The sequence below is a fragment of the Podarcis muralis genome, chromosome 14 (genome assembly GCF_964188315.1).
Source record: "Podarcis muralis chromosome 14, rPodMur119.hap1.1, whole genome shotgun sequence".
Classification (NCBI taxonomy): domain Eukaryota; kingdom Metazoa; phylum Chordata; class Lepidosauria; order Squamata; family Lacertidae; genus Podarcis; species Podarcis muralis.
In genome coordinates this window covers 53,835,089-53,854,951 of record NC_135668.1, presented here as the reverse complement: position 1 = coordinate 53,854,951, position 19,863 = coordinate 53,835,089, and the positions used below count along the sequence as shown (strand labels likewise).

General features: G+C 48.5%; 1 protein-coding gene across 4 annotated transcripts in view; it reads right to left on the bottom strand.

Annotated features, from left to right (window-relative positions):
* SLC29A4 (solute carrier family 29 member 4) overlaps positions 1–18,667 on the bottom strand; it is a 29,735-nt gene extending 11,068 nt beyond the window's left edge. The window contains exons 1-5 of one of the 4 annotated variants that reach the window (XM_028706143.2): positions 18,494–18,651; positions 8,095–8,269; positions 5,678–5,809; positions 3,729–3,842; positions 860–988 (exon numbers count right to left, since the gene is read on the bottom strand). In XM_028706143.2, the coding sequence (XP_028561976.2) occupies positions 860–988; positions 3,729–3,842; positions 5,678–5,809; positions 8,095–8,257 (538 nt within the window). In that variant the 5' untranslated portion in view covers positions 8,258–8,269; positions 18,494–18,651. Of the gene's footprint in view, positions 1–859; positions 989–3,728; positions 3,843–5,677; positions 5,810–8,094; positions 8,270–18,493 lie in introns of all 4 variants that reach the window. The other 3 variants (XM_077918739.1, XM_028706144.2, XM_028706145.2) reach the window with 3 other exon arrangements.
* Positions 18,668–19,863: the final 1,196 nt, after the last annotated feature.

Genomic DNA, 19,863 nt, shown 5'->3' with positions numbered 1-19,863 from the left:
ATGCAGGAATCTCAGCTAAAGCAATTAAAGGGGAGGGGAAACGGCCTCAGCCCAGTATACCCGAAGGAGTTAGGATCCTTTCTCCATGTTTGTAGTCATGGGATTGTTGTCTATCACATGACGGTATATGTTTTCATTCTACAGTGTGGGAAGTGATGCAGTATTACTGTATTCCGTGAAGTGGGACTATTGTCCTTTGTTTTTCTCTCTCTTTGCTGTCTGATGAGGAAGAGGAAGGAGCTAAGCCAGAATGCTCCAAGTGTATTATATGTAAATAAAGTAGATTAGCCAAAATGCTGTGCTACTGAGTTCTGTTACGCAATACTCTGCAGAATCGTAAGTGTGTTGATGCCTTTTGGTATCAGCTGCTGTGATGTTCAGGCTGAAGAAAGCTTTTGAAGCTCCCAAACGATCGACCAGGAGGGAGAGAACATGCCAGTCAGGCATATGTCTCTACCAGGGTCCTACACGAGAGTAGGACAATCCTAACAGTCTCCACCCCCATTGTTCAGTCCGGACACTGAGGTCTAGCACTGAGGGCCTTCTGGCAGTTCCTTCCTGTGAGAAGCGAGGTTACAGGGAACTAGGCGGAAGGCCTTCTCGGTGGTGGCACTCGCCCTGTGGAACACCCTCCCATCAGATGTCAAGGAAATAAACAACTATCTGACTTTTAGAAGACATCTGAAAGCAGCCCTGTTTAGGGAATTTTTTAATGTTTGGTGTTTTATTCTGTTTTTAATCTGCTGGGAGCTGCCCAGAGTGGCTGGGGAACCCAGCTGGGTGGGCAGGGTAGAAATAATAAATTATGATTATCGTGTCCGTTGTGAGGCTGGCTGCCCCCTGCCCGCCCCTCGCCTACCTGTGCAACCAAAGGCCACCACGCCCACGGCAATGAGGTTGACGGCGTAAGCTTGCGCCTGGGTGAAGAGGTCCAGCCAGACGTCACAGATGCTGACGAAGAGGAGGGGGCCCAAGGCAAAGAGGTACCCTGGAACAGAGAAGGGGGGCAGGAATCATTTCTCAGCAGGAAGTGCCCGGAGCTTCAAGCTGCAACGCAGGAACTTAATCTTAATTATTTACAATTTTTGTTTAATCTGCAAGAAAGAAGGGCTTTTTCGCTGGCTAGGTTCAATTCTAATCCTTCTAACCTCCTTTGGGGTAGGTTTGCGGGTTTGGCAGAAGGAGATAGGATCTGCCCATGCGATGCCCACCTGGTGGAAACTCCAGCTCACATGGCCCTTAAATGCAAAGTGTATGATGATCTCCACCAACAGTTTCTAGACCATCTATGTATCCCAACATGGAAACCAGAGACAGAGGTCATGCGCTTCTAATTACAGGAGAGAGACCAGGAGTTCACAAAGACAGTAGCTAAATTCCTCTATTTCATTTTTTTGTTGCCGAACTATGCTACAGGATCCTGCCCTTGCTGGAAACCCACAGAGATGAGGCGGATTGCTTGCCCCTTCTGCCCTTTGGCGGGTGACTGTGCCGCTGGTGTGGCGACGAGATCACACTGGCCTATCTATTCTGAATGTTCTTATGTGATGCCAATAAAGGTTACTTGACTTGACTTCAAGCTGCAAGCCAACCACATTCTCTGAAACCCTACAAACTGACCCAGACACTGCGTCCATCCCCTGAGGCCCTTCTTCGTTCCCTGGGTGAAGTCTGGAGGGTGGAAACATGAGAACGGGGCCTTTTTGCTGGTGGCTCCCAGCTTGCGGAATATGCTCTCCCCAGAGAGGCTGGCCTGGGACCGTCGTTACATTTATTTAGGTGCCAGGAAAAACATTTCCTTTTTTTGCAAGGCTTTTGGCTCTTCATTAGCTGTGGCCTGCTTGAGTGGGTGGCATGCTTTCTTTGGTTTGAAGATATGTGCTTGTTTCTTGGAGTAAATCGCTTTGAGTTTTTTGCAAGATAAGTACAGTGGTCCCTTGGTTCTCAAACGGCTTGGTACTTAAACAACTTGGAACCCACACACTGCAAACCTGGAAGTAAGTGTTCCGGTTTGTGAACTTTTTTCAGAAGCCGAACGTGCTCCGTTTTGAGTGCCACACTTCCATTTTGAGTGTTACACTGAGGTCTGTCTGTTTTTGCCATTTATTCTGTGGTTTTATTTTTGCAGCTCTTTTTTGTTTTGTTTTTGTGACTGTGTGGAACCCAGTTCAGCTACTGATTGCGTGACTGCAGTACATTATTTATTGCTTTCATTTTATGGCTCAATGGTCTCGTTAGATAGTAAAATTCATGTTAAATTGCTGTTTTAGGGTTTGTTTTTAGTCTGGAATGGATTAATCCATTTTGAACTACTTTCTATGGGAAAGTGTGCCTTGGTTTTGGAACACTTTGGTTTTGGAACGGACTTCCAGAATGGATTAAATTTGAGAACCAAGGTACCACTGTAAAATACTAACAATGATGGTGATGATGTAAATCCTGAACTAGAACTGGGATTATGGGATGGAAATCCCTCCCACTTAGCAGCTGCCTCGCCTCTTTCTTTCTCCCCTAAAATTTTGGCAACAATGCGCTCTCCCCCAAGTCCACATTCCCAGCATGTTTGCACCCCTGTCTCAATGACCTCTACACTGGCTTGGTCTGGTCCACAGAATGGAAGGACATCTGAACAAGAACATCTGAAGGCAGCACTACTGGAATAGGTTCTTCATGGGACTATCAGCAGAATATGTTCTTTTTACTAAAAGTTGTGCTTTTAATACTGTTCTGTTGTGAGCTGCTTTGAGCATATTTATATGGAACAGCAGCATATAAATTTGAATAATAAAGGGGGCAGGATCCCCAAGGACACGCTCCATGGGGAGCTGGCTTCAGGCACCAGGCCTGTTGGCAGACCAACTCTGTGTTACAAAAATGTCTACAAACATGACATGAAGGCTGGTGACATCAACCCTGCTGTTTGGGATTCCCTTGCAGACAACCACAACTCCTGGATCCACAGAAGTGACCTGAGGAGGAATGACCGCTGGGAGGAACACAGAGAGAAGAAACACCTTGGGGCATCTGAATCAGCGCAACCGGACGCCTACATCTGCCCCGGCTGCAACAAAACATGTCTCTCCCCTATCGGTCTCTACAACTGCAGCAGGTGCTGCAACTGTCCAACAGCTTGACCTCACCCTCAAAGGCACACTCCTCCATTGTCTCCTGAGGCAGATGGATGTCAACCAGATTATATTTTGCTGGAAGCTATTCTGAGTGGCTGGGGCAACTCAGTCAGATGGGCAGCATATATATATTTACTTATCATCATCATCATCATCAACATCTGCATCATCATCTAGGAGGCTGCATGCATTCTCCCTAACCTGGTGCCCCCAGATGTTCTGGACTACAAAACATCTGGCTGGGACTGATGTGATTTGTCCTACAAAACACTTGGGGTGGATCTACACACTGGGGAAAAAGCTCTATAAATGTCAGAAATTAAATCGTTATAACAAAAGGGGGGAAAACCACAATGGAAAATCACAAAGAGTCCTCTTTTTTTGCCATCTGGTGTTGCATGTTTATAACGCATTCAAAACGCTGTTTTTTAACGAATGTAGCTGAGTCCTTGGAGCGCTCGAGGTTGGCGAAACATGGCCTACATCGTTCCCGAGATCTGCGCTTTTGAAGGAAGATTTTGACAAACGGAAGAAAGCTGTGCACAGAGGTTCACTGCATTAGTGGTGAGCCTATTATGAGCTTTGTATGGCCAGACTTACCCACCGCGATCCTGGTGTGGAGGCTCAACATTTCCACCAGCGCATTGTTGAGGATAACGGCTGCCAAGGCGACCAAGATGTAGGTAAGGCTCATATCAAACACGATAGAGGTCCCTGCAGAAGGAGAGGAAGGCAGCAAGGAGGGCAAAATAAGCTTTCAGGATACAGGCCCCGGGTGCACGAGATTTGCTTTCTCTGGCCGCCAGCTCTGCCTTCAAACCAGAAGCAAGACGGGAGCAACTCCGTCATAGCTGTCAACGTTTCCCTTTTTTAAAGGGAAATTCCCTTATTGTGAATAGGATTCCTCGCAAGAAAAGGGAAAAGTTGGCAGCTATGAACTCCACCCATCAGCTGGACCTCCTAAAATTATCTCCATCGCGCTTTGAGTGTTTTCGCACCTGGTGATTTCAGCTTCAATACACTGATATCACTGCAAGGTTTTCGGAATTTAGTTTTTAAAGAAATGATAAATATTATGATAGAAACTAATAATACTATCGATTTTCCTTGCTTACATCATCCAAACTGAAATCCTACATCCCATAAACCCTTTTGTCTCTGCCCACTAGCACACAGCTGGAGGAGGGGCATATTTCCTCTGGCATATTTCTCAGGATGATTGCTTTATTATTAGGCTGCCTATCAGTATGTTTTTGTACTACATTTATTATTATGTTTTTATCATTGATGTTCTGTGATGTGTTTTGAATGTTGTACACTGCCCTGGGAACTTTTGATAAAGGGCGGTATATAAATCACACTTCAAAACGACCTTGACAGATTAGAGAACTGGGCCAAAACAAACAAGATGAACTTTAACAGGGAGAAATGTAAAGTATTGCACTTGGGCAAAAAAAATGAGAGGCACAAATACAAGATGGGGGACACCTGGCTTGAGAGCAGTACATGTGAAAAGGATCTCGGAGTCTTGGTTGACCACAAACTTGACATGAGCCAACAGTGTGACGCGGCAGCTAAAAAAGCCAATGCAATTCTGGGCTGCATCAATAGGAGTATAGAATCTAGTTCAAGGGAAGTAATAGTGCCACTGTATTCTGCTCTGGTCAGACCTCACCTGGAGTACTGTGTCCAGTTCTGGGCACCACAGTTCAAGAAGGACACTGACAAACTGGAACGTGTCCAGAGGAGGGCAACCAAAATGGTCAAAGGCCTGGAAACGATGCCTTATGAGGAACGGCTAAGGGAGCTGGGCATGTTTAGCCTGGAGAAGAGGAGGTTAAGGGGTGATATGATAGCCATGTTCAAATATATAAAAGGATGTCATATAGAGGAGGGAGAAAGGTTGTTTTCTGCTGCTCCAGAGAAGCGGACACGGAGCAATGGATCCAAACTACAAGAAAGAAGATTCCACCTAAACATTAGGAAGAACTTCCTGACAGTAAGAGCTGTTCGACAGTGGAATTTGCTGCCAAGGAGTGTGGTGGAGTCTCCTTCTTTGGAGGTCTTTAAGCAGAGGCTTGACAACCATATGTCAGGAGTGCTCTGATGGTGTTTCCTGCTTGGCAGGGGGTTGGACTCGATGGCCCCTGTGGTCTCTTCCAACTATATGATTATATGATTCTATGAATTGAATAAACAAGAATAAATAATAATATTGTCGCTGCATCGTCTTGATGATACCAATAGTCAAAAGAACTCGTCTCATATACGATCTTAGCAGCTTTAGAACTTCTTTTTGTAAATGTTAACATCCCACGCCAGCCTGGAACGATTCGGTTTAGTTTTCACATGTTTGTCTCATGTTTTGTTATTTGGATAGTATGGATAGAATTAAAAAAAAAATACTTAAGAAGGAAAGGAGGGAGGGGGAATATATCTGAAGGAGTGTTGAATGCCTAGGGATGGAATGACTGGCTCTGGGAAAACAGCCTAAACCTGAATATTTGGACCTTCCAGAATGTTCTTCTGAAATATTGAGGAAACAGTACCTGGGTATTTGTGATGGAGATAGTCCACATCTGTGATAAAGCTATTGTAAGGCAAGAGGAAACCGACCCCTGCTAGCAGCATGGCGAAGTAAATCCCATGGTAGCGATCCTGGGGCTCAGGGTCTTCGCAGACTATAGCCAGGAAAGAAGAGAGAAAACGAGAGGGACGTGATTGCGGGAGACCTAGAAAAGGTCGCTTCATCTCAAAAAGGAAGTTGCAGAGTTGGAAAAAGGGATTCAGAAAAGGGCATCCAAAATTATCAAAAGGATGGAGCAACTCTCCAATGAGAAAACGTCGCAACGTCTGGAGCTTTTTTTAGTTTGGAGAAATGGTGAGCAAGAGGCTACCGTATTTTTCGCCCCATAGGGCGCACCACCCCATAGTACGCACCTAGTTTTTTTGGGGGGGGGGGAAATAAAGAAAAAAAATTTATTTCCCCCCCAGGCGCGGGGCTGGCGCAGGGGAAGCCCGAGCTTCCCCCAATCCCAGCCCCGAGAACAGCCTGCTATCCGCAAGCCTAGGGAGGCCAGCGGTAAGTCGCGCCGGTCTCCCCAGGCTTCGGAATGCAGGCAGCTCTGCGCAGACATCGGGAGGCGGGCGCGACTTTGCGCCCTGCTCCTGATGGCTGCGCAGAGCTGCGCTCACCCCGGGACTGCAGGCAGCTCTGCGCAACCCTCGGGAGGCGGGCGCGAAGTGGCGCCGGTCTCCCGAGGGTTGTGCAGAGCTTCCTGAAGCCTGGAGAGCGAGAGGGGTCGGTGCGCACCGACTCCTCTCGCTCTCCAGGCTTCAGCGAAAGCCTGCATTCGCCCCATAGGACGCACACACATTTCCCCTTCATTTTTGGAGGGGAAAAAGTGCGTCCTATAGGGCGAAAAATACGGTACATTTATTTATTTTGTGGCGTTTATAGTGAAGAAAACCTCAAAGCAGCTCACAAAGAGAATAGGGCAATTAAATGATTCGTAAAATTGAAATTAAATGATTCAAAAATTGAAAGCCAGCAACAAACAAAAAAACCCACCAGCATTCTGGATATCTGGGTAGGCTTGCCCAAGCAGGGATGTTTTTTGTAGGTGCTGAAAAGAGTATAGTGGTTTTTTAATGTAATCCACTCTGGAAGAGCGTTTGACTTCCAAAACATTCGAAAAGTGAGGTGCAAAGGTCTGGCTGCAAGTTCAGTTGAAAAAATTGAAAAACACACAGCGGAAGCCGTTTGATTTCCGAGGCGTGTTCGAAAACAGAAGCAATTACTTCAGGGTTTTTGGCGTTCGGGTTCCGAAACGTTCAGCTTCTGAGACGCTTGAAAACCAAGGTACCACTGTACAGTGTGCAGGTGCCGTCACAATAAAATATTTAATTCATTCAGCCAACTAAACATTGCAACCCTGCTCACAAATAATGCCTACTCTGCTCACTGGGCCTTCTCCTGAGTAAGCGTGCACAGGATTAGAGCTGTTATGAAGAAGGCAGGGGTATAAATCTCTGTTCATGGGCTCCTAGAGGATAAAAACAGAAGATGTTCCAGAGCAGAAAACTCATTCCAGCTTGGAAAAGGGATTTAACCACCCCTCTCTGCTTTTAATTTTTAAGATGCTGGCATTAATGTTCGAAAGCGGCAGGCTCTTGCAGGGTATCTAGCGCCTGAGGGGATGATGCACGCTCAAGACGATAAATACCAGTCTGATTAAATTCCATTCAGCAAATTGCAACCTTTCGGCGGATACTCAGGAGGTGCTCAAATACCAGATCTTAGCTGTGCAACGTCTCCAAATCACATATCACGGAGCGTGGAAAGACCAGCATATATGCAGAGAGATTAACAGAGTCTAACAAACAGGAAACGCAAAATCCGTTGGTCACGCTGTACCGGAGTTATGTGGTTTAGCATCACCCAGAAGAAGCAAATCACAATCCCTGGCTAAGTTTTCCACAACCAAACCAAGGTTTCTGCTTCGTTTTGCTCCAAGAAACCACCATCAATAAACCAAGAACAAATCTGGGCTGCAGGTCACAGTTTCCTGGGAGAAAACAAACCACTATCCTGCGCTTGCCTCTAAGGCTGAGCTGGGGAGCGTGGTTTCCTTCATCCCGGCCTGAGAGGAGCAAAGTGGTCTGGATCCAGAGCCAAACGTGACGTTTACTGTGCCAGGCAAGGGAGACCCACGTCTCCTTTTGGGAAATATAGACACCCAGAGTGGGAGGGATATATTATTATTATTATTATTATTATTATTATTATTATTATTATTATTATTATTATTATTATTATTATTACAGGGGCCCCCCTTGTATGGTCCAAAGCGTCTGCAGTCTGCAAAAGTAGACATTATTGAGGAAGCAAAGCCAACTGCATAAGGTGAGGAGTTTGATCACGACCCACGACACCCTGCGTGGAAACAACATCCGGGGCTCTTACCTGGTTCCATGAAGGTGAGGACTCCTTTGGCCTGGCAGCCTTTGGCCTGAAGCTCCTCTTCCTCCAGCTGGTAGCTGTCGAAGCTGAAGCTCATCACCACGTTCCCCTCGGGAGTCACCACGGGGCTGAGGTCCTTGAAGTGCTCGCCCCCCACGGAACCCATGGCTGGTTGGCCCTATGCGTGGGGAGAGAGAATACGAGAGCAGAAGTAGAGACAGCTAGGCGGGCAATGTGCCCCCAACACACCTTGCAAATCACTGAGCTGCTCAGTTGCACTTGGGGCAGCAATTGACAGCCCGTGGACTGTCTGGCCAGAGTGGTGCATGCGCTGGTTATCTCTTGCTTGGACTACTGCAATGCGCTCTATGTGGGGCTACCTTTGAAGGTGACCCGGAAACTACAACTAATCCAGAATGCGGCAGCTAGACTGGTGACTGGGAGTGGCCACCAAGACCATATAACACCAGTCTTGAAAGACCTACACTGGCTCCCATGACGTTTCCGAGCACAATTCAAAGTGTTGGTGCTGACCTTCAAAGCCCTAAATGGCCTTGGCCCAGTATACCTGAAGGAGCATCTCCACCCCCATCGTCCAGCCCAGACACTGAGGTCCAGCTCCGAGGGCCTTCTGGTGGTTCCCTCACTGCAAGAAGCCAAGTTACAGGGAACCAGGCAGAGGGCCTTCTTGGTGGTGGCACCCGCCCTGTGGAACACCCTCCCAGCAGATGTCAAAGAGAACAACAACTACCAGACTTTTAGAAGACATCTGAGGGCAGCCCTGTTTAGGGAAGTTTTTAATGTTTAACAGACCACTGTATTCTAATACTTTGTTGGAAGCCGCCCAGAGTGGCTGGGGAAACCCAGCCAGATGGGTGAGGTATAAATAAATAAATAAATAAATAAATAAATAAATTATTATTATTATTATTATTATTATTATTATTATTATTATTATTATAGAAAAGAGCAAACCAGTGATATTTTAGGGAGCAGGCTAGCAGGCAGGGCCCATGATTTACATCATAGGAGCCTACACAACACAAAACATTGTTGCCGTATGTAGATTTTATTTTATTTGTTTTTTATCTTATCTTTTGGAAATATACATCTAGTCTTTTCCCTTTAAATTTTTTTGGGGCCCCCAAGAGAGTGGGACCCTAAGCTATAGCTTGTTTAGCTTCTACATAAATCTGGCATTGCTCACAGTGGCCAACCAGATGTCCTAACCGGGAAGCATGCAAGCAGGAATCGAACACAAGAGCAACTCTCCCCTCCTGCGTCTTCCAGCAACTGGGATTCAAAAGCATTGCTGCCTCTGACCGTGGAGGCAGAACACAGTCGTTGTGACTAAAAGCCATCGATAGCCTGCTTTCTCCATGAATTTGTCAAATCCTCTTCTGAAGACATCCAAGTTGGTGGCCATCCCTGATTCCAGCGGCAGTGAGTTCCATAGTTTTATGAGTTAAGAGCATGGGTAGGCAACCTAAGGCCCGGGTGCCGGGTGCGGTCCAATCGCCTTCTCAGTCCAGCCCCCAGACAGTCCTGGAATCGGTGTGTTTTTACATGAGTCAAATGTGTCCTTTTATTTAAAATGCATCTCTGGGTTATTTGTGGGGCATAGGAATTCGTTCATTATTATTTTTTCAAAATATAGTCTGAGGGACAGTGGACCGGCCCCCTGCTGAAAACGTTTGCTGACCCCTGGTTATGAGCGTCCATATGTAGTTCCTTGGCTCTCTCCAAGGCCAGCACAAACAGGCCTGTTATGCAGATCACAGATGCAAAAACTGCACCATTTACACAACTATAAATGCGAGTAGCGTCTTGGCGTGAGATTTGCATTACTTTCCTGCAGTCTTTTAAATACTGGCGTGCGAGAGTGAGTGCAAAGTGCGTGGACCACCGGACAGAGAAAAGCTTTCCTCCCTTGAACTTGTGGGCACGGAGCTGAATGCTGTGAGATTCAGGAGAGATAAAGTCTAAGCGGAACTATGGAGACTGTGGAACTCCCTGCCACAGGAGCATTGGCCACCAACTTGGACGGTTTTAGAAGACGACTGGGCAAATTCATGGAGGAGGAGAGGGCTATCAAAGGCTCCTAACCTCAATGCTTTTTAAAAATCTGTATTAGGTAACAAATTTATTTCATCTATCAGAAAGCGGGAGCGTCAGGCAAGCCTCTTTCTCTACCTTATCTAGCACGCTTTGCTGGTCTCTACCAGAAAAGCAGCCTTGGTTGGTTTTTTTTTACAGCCTCAGCTGTCGCTAGGAAGGAGTACAGATGTTCTCTGCGCTTTTTCCTGGATGTGCTTAATTAACCCCACGTTAACTCCCTTCAGCTGAAGAATAAAAGCACACAAACAGCCAGTATTAAGAGAGGCGGGGGGGGGGGGGGAGAGAGAGAGATTGCTGCCTGCAAATCCTCGATAGGAAAATAAAAAGAAAAGCCGCAACCAAGATAAGGCCAGACAGGAAATGATTTCCATACACAGCAACCGCAAAAGAGGTGTGGGGCTGTTTGCTTTTTATATTGCAACCCTATTTTAAAACCTGTTATCTAACGCTCGTTGTCAATATTCAGGCAACTGGGATGTGTTTTGTTCCGCGGACACGTTTGACAAACTCCCTTTGGTTATCCTCGATTCCAATCTGAGGCTGGAGCAGATTCTCCACTGCCCAGTTTGAGATCAGATGCAGCAGAATAATGGCCGGGAGGGTGGCAGACACACAGATATCGCAGGCATGAACCAGGCGCATTTCACGGGCACAGCCTTGGAAATGGGTATGGTGGATGGGATTGTCAACCCCTAGCAGTGCTCTTGGTTGGCGTGAAAAATCTGGCACGTCTTATCACACCTGTTCTGCGCTGATATTTCAGCCAAGCTGTCCTGGAAGGACAAAATGTACCTGTCCCCAAAAGTCTGAGCTTTGGAGAAAGCAAAAGGTTCTGGTAGCCTGAAGCAGAAGCCAGCTGTGTACGCTACCTATTTGTTATTAAATTTATTTATTAAATTTGTATCCCACCCTGTGCCCATGGATCTCAGGAATGGTTCACACAACATCTCAGGGCGGTTCAGAACTGATTGACTGACACCCCCCCATCATGTCATCAAGCAGCTGCCCCCACTCCTCCCCGCCCCAGTTTTACACTTTCAAAAAGAGTCGTTTTACCAAATGGGTTTAAAATAATAATAATCCAGAGGGGTAGCCATGTTAATCTCTTGCGACAAGAAGAAGACTGCAGTTCCTTGGCACTTTAAAGACCAACACGTTTATGGAGGCATCAAGTCTTAAGCCTGTCCTGCTGGGCTCCAAGCCCGTCAGAGCTTATGCCAGGGGTCAGCAACCTAGGGCCCATGGGCCACAAGCGGCCTAAGGGGGTCGTTTAACCAGCCCACGAGCCACCCCTTCGCTTTCTTGGTGCTGGAAATCGCATCTGTGCAAACACAGATGCCAGAAATCACAGGCACGGGCGCGAGCCAGCCCACGGAAGGATCTCCACTGGAGTGAACCAGCCCATGCTGAAATATGCTTGGAGTCGAGTGTGGATTTCATGCTCTTTATTCAGCTCATAGGGGCAAGGAATGCAAGTTTCCCCAAAACGTCTGCTTTATATACATTATTTACACAATGGGCCCCACATGATTGGCTAATTCTGGGATTCTCCTGTAGGCCAATCAGGTTACAGAATCACTTCCACCTGGAACTGGATTGGGTGGCTCCTGCAGACCAATCAGACTTCTGCTTTCTGAATCCTATTGTTCTAGGACCAATCAGACTGCTGCATTTTGGATCCTATTCAACTCAGTACATAACACATGCCATGACAAATGTGTTAAGTCTTTAAGGTGCCACAGGACTTTTCTGCTTATTTGTTAAGTAATAAGGTGGGCAAATACATAAGCTAATTGTGCTTTTCAGGCACTGATTTTTTAAAATTCCCCCTTCATGGGTAGTCTAGACCGGGGCATCATGCAGAAAGCATGAATGAATGCATGAATCAACTCCTTGTGAAATAGAAGGTGCAAACAATAGGATTTGTGCAATAAGCAAAAGGCATGTGAAATAGAATGGGTAAACTATTTTTTAATTTTCATGCACCTCTTTTAAAAATTCACAGAGCCGGTTTATATAACCTTTTGCTTGGGATGTGGCTGTTTGCTTGTGTTCTGATCTCAAAAGGAATCAGTGGTGAACTGGTTGTGCAAATGCTTCGCCCCAAACACGGGCCTCAGTTTGTTTCCGTCCAGTGCCATTGCAAAGCAACCCAGCGGAGCCTGGCTTGGGGCCCAAGCGTGACCTTTAGAGTAGTTCCACCATCCCTTCATATTCTTATATGCCTTCTCTAGAATTCAGCCCATCAAAAGCGATTCCCGGGTGGAATACACAGCGACATAGATAATAAATTAGGAAGAACAATGCAGCAAAACACTCACGTCAGCAACCGTAATAAAAGGCAGCAGACAAAAATAATAATATTACAAATTGGAGACGGATTAAAATGTCTGGGTGAATAAAACATCTTAACCTGGTGCCAGAAAAGAAGTCATGTCCAGATCAAGGGAAGTGATAGCACCACTCTATTCCGCCCTGGCTGGACCCCACCTGGAACACTCTGTCCAATTCTGGGCACCCCAGTTGAAGAAGGATATTGACAAGCTGGAATGGGTGCAGGAAGGGAACAAGGATAATAAAGGGTCTGGATAATAATAATAATAATAATAATAATAATAATAATAATAATAATAATTTTTATACCCCGCCCTTCTGTCTGGGTTTCCCCAGCCACTCTGGGCGGCTTCCAACAAAAGATTAAAAATACATTAAAGCATCAGGCATTAAAAACGTCCCTAAACAGGGCTGCCTTCAGATGTCTTCAAAATATCAGATAGTTGTTTATTTCCTTGACATCTGATGGGAGGGTGTTCCACCACTACCAAGAAGGCCCTCTGCCTGGTTCCCTGCCAGAAGGCCCTTGGATCTGGACCTCAGTGTCCAGGGTTGAACGATGGGGGTGGAGATGCTCCTTCAGGTATACAGGACCGAGGCCGTTTAGGTCTTTCAAGGTCAGCACCAACACTTTGAAGTGTGCTTTGAGACGTACTTAGGACAAGTCTTAGAAGGAACGGTGGAGACAGTTGGGTATGTTTAGCCAGGACAAAAGGAGACAGAGGTGGTATCAGAGCCATCTTCAAATATCTGAAAGGCTGTCACATGGAAGATGTTATTTTCTCCTGCTCCAGAGGGGAAGACCAATGGCTTCAAGTCAGAAGAAAGGAGATTCCAGCTCAACGTCAGGAAGAACTTTTAAAGCAGAGGTTGGATGGCCATCTGTCCCTGATGGTCTTGAGACGACTGTGCTGGGCCCAGGGGTAACCTGTGAAACGCGGTCCAGTTCTGGTCCAGAATCTGAAGGTTCCACTAGGAGTCAGTCCGACAGGGCCAAGGCAGGACATGAGGCAGGAAACCAGGCAAGGACAGGTACAGGATCTCAGGCAGGATCTGGCATACAGCAATGTTGTTCCCGCAACCTGGGGCAGGGTCCGACAGCCTTTTATCTTTGTCGGGGTAACGGCTGGTCCTGATCCCCAGTGACTCACCTCCCTGTTTCACCCGAAGGTGAGCACGCCTCCTGCGAGTACTCAAGTCTCTCCTTCTCTCAGACCTCAGTCTCTGCAGCTCGGGAGATGTCGGTGGGTTACTAGACCCAGAGGCCGCCTCAGCCTCCCCTGACCCCACTGGTAGCAGAGCAGCTGTAAGTGATGGCCCAGCTGAAGGCAACGAGGGAATCCCCACATCTGGAGCCAGGGCGGGCTCAGGCCCCTGACTCGGCCCAGCTGGTGCTTGTTGCAGGGGAAACTTTGCAGACTGGGACTCTTCAGGATCAGGCCCCAGACTTGGTTCAGGTGATGCCTGAGGCAAAGGATCTGGTGCAGAATGAGACTCCTCTGGTTCCGAGTCCGAGCCGAGTCCCAGGCCATCACAACAATGTTCTGACGTTCTGCTCTTCCTCAAGTGCTGCTGCTCTTAGTTCTCAGTGTGGGACCCAAGAGGTTTTTTGTTGCTTCCAAAATGTCACTTCTATGATCTTAAAATACGTGTGGTTAGGAAGGGCAGTTTTCTGTGTGGAAGAGCGCAGCACTTAAGATCTGGCATCGATGCACATCTTGATACAGAAGGCAAAAAACACCGAAGCCACGATTCTTTACCCTGGTGCCCTCCAGGTGTTTCGGACGACAGTTCCCACTGGTCTTAGCCGACACACCTGGAGAGCATCTGGTCAGCGGATGCTGGTCCAGGGGACCATCCCACATACAGAAGCCACCAAGACAGCATCTCACAAACTAAAATGATCTGATGAACTAGAAGTATCAAAAGGGCAGAGCTCAAATGACCCTTTTTTATATATACATGACATGATTTTAGTTCTTATAGAAATATTGCGGCACGTGGTATATGCAGATGTCTGGCTCATTTGAGATTATATAGAACCTTTATTCTCAAGAATGATGGAACAGCATTTCTGCATTGCAGGGGTCTGTTTTCACGTATCTTTTGTATTTGCAAAGGGGATATTCATATGAGTTAATACTTTTATTTTCCATTTTGGAGCTGTGCTGAACCTTTGCACTTTTGTCCTTCTGGGTTGTGATGCTTTGTGGTTTAACTTCTTGAATGTTCATCCCTTTTGTTCCATTTGCGCGCTCTCTCTTTTTGTTAACAAATCCATATTTATTTATTTTGAGAGTCAGCTAGGCAGGCAGTGGAACCTCTGACTGCACTGTCCACCATACAGTAGCTGGGGTTAGAGACCCATGGAGCAGACTGCTCTGTGCCCAGCGCAGCCTATTACTTGTGAACCTGTTGCCAGAGGCAGGTGCCTCATTCTGTCTAATGATAGGGCCGGCTGTGTTGAGTGGGGTGGCAGGGATTGATGCCGGACGCCCATTCTCCTTCAGAGCTAAGGCCCCTTGCCATCCTTCCATTTTTCTGTGGGGCTATGAGACCCGCTCTATCAGGGGGGATCACTTTGCCTTTTGGGGGTCATCCTTTTCAACTCATAAGGGAGAGGGGTGGTCTCCAACTTCACCAAGGCCCTGAAGACATTATAGTTGCTCCAACACCCCTTGAACAGGTGAATCAGGGAGAGCAAAGGTGCCGCTCTCTAGAGACCACAAGCCTACAGTTCCCCTCATACCTGGCAGGGGGTTAAGGAGTCCAGTGACATCTGTACGGCTGCAGACTCAACTTCCCCTTGGTGTAACGAGAGGGATTTCATTCTAAGATAGACAGTTGTGTAACAAGCCCATAGGAGGCCAACAGCTACCAGAAACCTACACAGAGCCTTTGCTACATCCTATTTTGAGGTTAGGCAATTCATAGAATTGTAGAATTGTAAGGAAACCCCAAAGGTAACCCAGTCCAACCCGCCTGTGATGCACCAGAAAAACCTATGGCTACACATGAGTAGATACAGGCAAGGGAGTATTCACAGCCTTGCAGTGGGGAGAAGCTGGGTAGGTAAAGATGAAGCAAAGACCCTTCCATTTACTCAAAGTAAGCCCATCCCCTACACCAACCCAAGAAATCTGCAAGGCTCTCCTTGTGAATTGGGTGGAAGAGAAGCACTGCGAGGTTGCTGGGAATTTGCTATTTCTTCCTTGGCTGTATTTTGGAATTTATTAAGGTATCTGTCCCGAAAACATGGGAGGCAGATGACCTAAGGGCACCCCAAATAAATAAAAGGTGACACTTCTGTTTTGGGTGGTCACAAGAAAACAAAATGTTTACCCAAGACTGGAACGTGTGGGGAACAAAACCCCATACATTTTAAGGGCTCGACACAGCCAGAAGACCCCTTGGTTTGCAAAATCGGCCATGGGAGTAATCTGTATTGGGAACCGGCGGGGCTGGATCCTGAGAAAGCATGCACAGGGATACCAGCTAAGCATTGTGTCATTTACTCTTTCATCTGCACCCCTTCCTCCAAGGAGCTCGTGATACTATACATCCCCCCCCCCCCTTTATCCTTACAACAATCCAGAGAGGTCCGTCAGGCTGAAAGGAAGCAGCTCGGCCAAGGATACCCAGAGAGGATTTGCAATCAAAAGGTGCTCTTGGATGACACCCTCTGTGCTGCCTCACTTTAAGCCAGTCATCACTAACCAGCAGGCGCTTTGCACTACATTTCCCAAGGGCCTCGGCCAGCACAGCTGCACGGGGGTGGGGGCCTGTAGTCCTTCTGAGGGGCACCATGTTAGCTAGGGAAGATAGCTACCATATTTTTTGCTCTATAAGACTCACTTTTTCCCTCCTAAAAAGTAAAGGGAAATATGTGTGCGTCTTATGGAGCGAATGCAGGCTGCGCAGCTATCCCAGAAGCCAGAACAGCAAGAAGGATTGCTGCTTTCGCTGCGCAGCGATCCCTCTTGCTTTTCTGGCTTCTGGGATTCAGAATATTTCCCCCCCCCCTTGATTTCCTCCTCCAAAAACTAGGTGCGTCTTGTGGTCTGGTGCGTCTTATAGAGCAAAAAATACGGTAAGCATAATACCAGAAAGCGTGTTTCTCTCTTTTAGACTTTTCGGAGAACTGTGTAAATCGCGGGGAGGGAACCTAACATAGCCCAAATCCATTCCCAGAGGAGTGCCCTAGGTTGCTCTGTTGCAACTACAGAGTCTTGCGGCAACTTAAACATTAATGCATTGGTTCCTGCACTTTGGAACTCCCTGCCTCTTGATGTCGAGCAGGTGCCTTCACTGTTCTCGTTTAGGTGCCTGCTAAAATACATTCTTGTTTAGCGAAGCCTACTTAGAAAGTTAAGGACACTTTAGTGTGTTTTAGCATTTCAAACTTTTGCATGCTTTAAAGTATCGTTGTACTTTGTTAATAATAATAATATTTTGTTCCTTTTATCTTTCTGTAAACCACTTTGACCGTTGCTTGTATACAGCCCAGCAAGGTGGATTAATGCATTCATTGTGGCACAAACTTCAGTGGGTGATATCCAACCCACCTTACAAATGCCAACCATCTAAATAGCCACTTCCTTGTTCGCCTATGGAGAACGGAGATCACCTACTCACAATCAGCTTTTTTAAAGTAAGAAGGGGACCGGGTCCTCCTTCTATCTCCCCCTCTACCCACGCTGAGCCTGCAAGTCCATGCGCGTGCCGCAAGCAACCAATATAAACCCGCTTAAGGCAAACTGGCTAATAAAAATCCCGACTGGTGAGCAACTTTTTGTGCATGTGGTGTGGGTTTGCAAACCTGATGTGAAGTCACCCCAAAACCCGTACGCACCTTAACTTGGGAATTTATTAAGAGAAGGTGATGGGAGTTGTAGTCCAACACATCTGGAAGGTGCCAGGCCAGGTGAGATGGCTGGCTGAGATCCAAATTCAAATTCTCCTAGGACCAGTGCTTTTTTTCTTTAAAAAAAGTGTTTCGGGGTACTCTCATTTTCCAACTCATATTGAAATACTGGCCCTCAATGAGGACAAACTTAGATTCACAAAATGTTTGGGGGTATGCGTCCCCCCCCCCGAAAAAAGGCGCTAGGTAGCTGTGAAGCTCCCTGCGTGACCTTGGGGGCCAGATTCACTCTCTCTCTCTCTTTGACTAGCCTTCCTCGCAGGGCTGGTTTGGGGGATCCAAGGGAGGCAGAATTTGCTGGACCGCTTCTCGGAGGAAGCTGAACAGCACCAAGGGCAGCACCAACAGAAGAAGAAGAAACAGGAGGGGGGTGTCGGTTCCTGGGAACTCCATGGGACCTACTTGCGTGTAAGCAGGCTCCGGGGGCTCTTAGGAGTGTCTACTTGGAAGGAAGCCAACTCTTCGTCCACTGGGACATGGGGGGGGGGAGAAAGAGAGACACAACCCCCCCTCCCCTCTGCACAATCCTGGCTCACTTTCTCCCCAAACCAAGCGCGCGCGCCCTTGTCCGAAAAAGCCAATTCGCTTTGCCCATTCCGAAGACCGAAGCGGGGCAAGGGGGGGCGCAGGAGTCTGGCCAGCGCCCCCCAACCTCTTTATCTCTTCGGGGGCGCCTAGGAGGGGAGGGGGGAGACGAGGCTTACAAGAGATGCTCATAGACACCCTCCTTTTTTAAAATGGCAAAGGATACCTGGCTCCCTTCTCCTCTTTGGGGACCAGAAGGGGTCCCTATGCTGCGCCCTCGGGGTCCCCTGGCAGGGGGACAGCCTCCCTCCCCCTCCCTCCCTCCTCGAGGACTAGGGGGCGCCCCGGGGGGCCCTCCTTGGGACGGAGAGAAGCAGCCGCGGCTTTCGGCAACCCCCCCCCCCCGGTTTGCAGCCCCCTTTGTCCGCCCCCCCCCCCAAGGAAGACAAAAGAGCGGCGCCCGCTTGCAAGCCAACAGGTCCGCCGCCGCCGCCGCCTCACCTCCAGCCGCCGCTCGGCTCGCCGGTCCAGCTCAGCGCCGCCAGTGCCAGTGCCGACGCCGCTGCTCCCGAGGACGCCGCTGCCCGGACGGAGCCGCCGGCCTCGCCCCGCCGCGCAGCCCCATCGCCCCGCCGACGCCGACGCCGGTTCCGGGCAACCTCGGCGGATCGCGGGTCCGGGAGGGGAAGGGGAGGGCTCAGAGGAGGGGGGGAGCCTGGCCCGGAGACAGACCCCTCCCCTCCCTGCTCACCCCATCCCTGCCCTCCCCTTCTCATCCCTCCCCCTTCCTTTCCCCCTCCCCTCCCCTTTCCTTTACCCCTCCCCTCCCTTCTTCTCCCCTCCTCTCCTATCTTCTCCCCTTTCCTTTACCCCTCCCCTCCCTTCTTCTCCCCTCCTCTCCTATCTTCTCCCCCTTCCTTTACCCCTCCCCTCCCTTCTTCTCCCCCTCCCCTCCTCCCTTTCCCCCTGCCCTCCCCTCTTGTCCCCCTGCCCTCCCCTCCTCACCCCCTTCCCTGCCCTCCTCTCCCCTCCCCCTTTTGTCGACCCCTCCCTCCCACCAACCTGCTGCATGCATCCTCCCCCCCCCCCCCACCAGAAAGCCAAGCAGAGTACCTGGCAAATTTCATACCCCCCCCCATCACACTGCAAAGATTGACAGTCAAATTAAAGGTTTGCCCCACCACCCCTGTTGTCAAATTGGTAGGTAGCCAGCTGCCTCAAGTTCATAGACTCATAGAGTTGGAAGGGACCCTGAGGATCATCTAGTCCAACCCCCTGCAGCTGTCCCAGACGTGGATCGAACCTGCAACCTTGGCGTTCTCAGCCCCATGCTCTAACCACTGTTTCACCACCATCAATGCTTTTATTTCACAAAATGTGGATGCCGCTTGTGGCTGCTGTGGTTCTTCTGTAGTGTTCGTGTCCCACCATTTTTCTTCATGGCTCTCCCCCACCGCTCTTCATTTAATTACCACAACAACAGCCCTGCAAGGGAGGTTAGGCTGGGAGAGGTAGCTGGTTGGCGTCCAAGTTCCCTCAGTGAGCTTCAGGGCCATGAGTCGTGGCCAGAGTGTTGGACTGGGACCTGGGAGATCAGGGTTCAAATCCCCACTTGGCCATGAAGCTCCGGGGGGTGGGGTGGTGGCAGGCACTCACTCTCAGCCCATGCTACCTCGCAGGGTTGTTGTGAGGATAGAATGGGGGGATAGAGCTCGCTGGAGGAAAGGAGGGCTATAAATTTAATAATTTAATTTTATCATCTACCTGTTTATCCTGCCTTCCCTTCAAGGATAGCCGTCCGTCAGGGATGCCCGAGGCTGTGATTCCCATGTTACAGGGGGTCCCTTCCTGCATCACTTTATTATTATTAT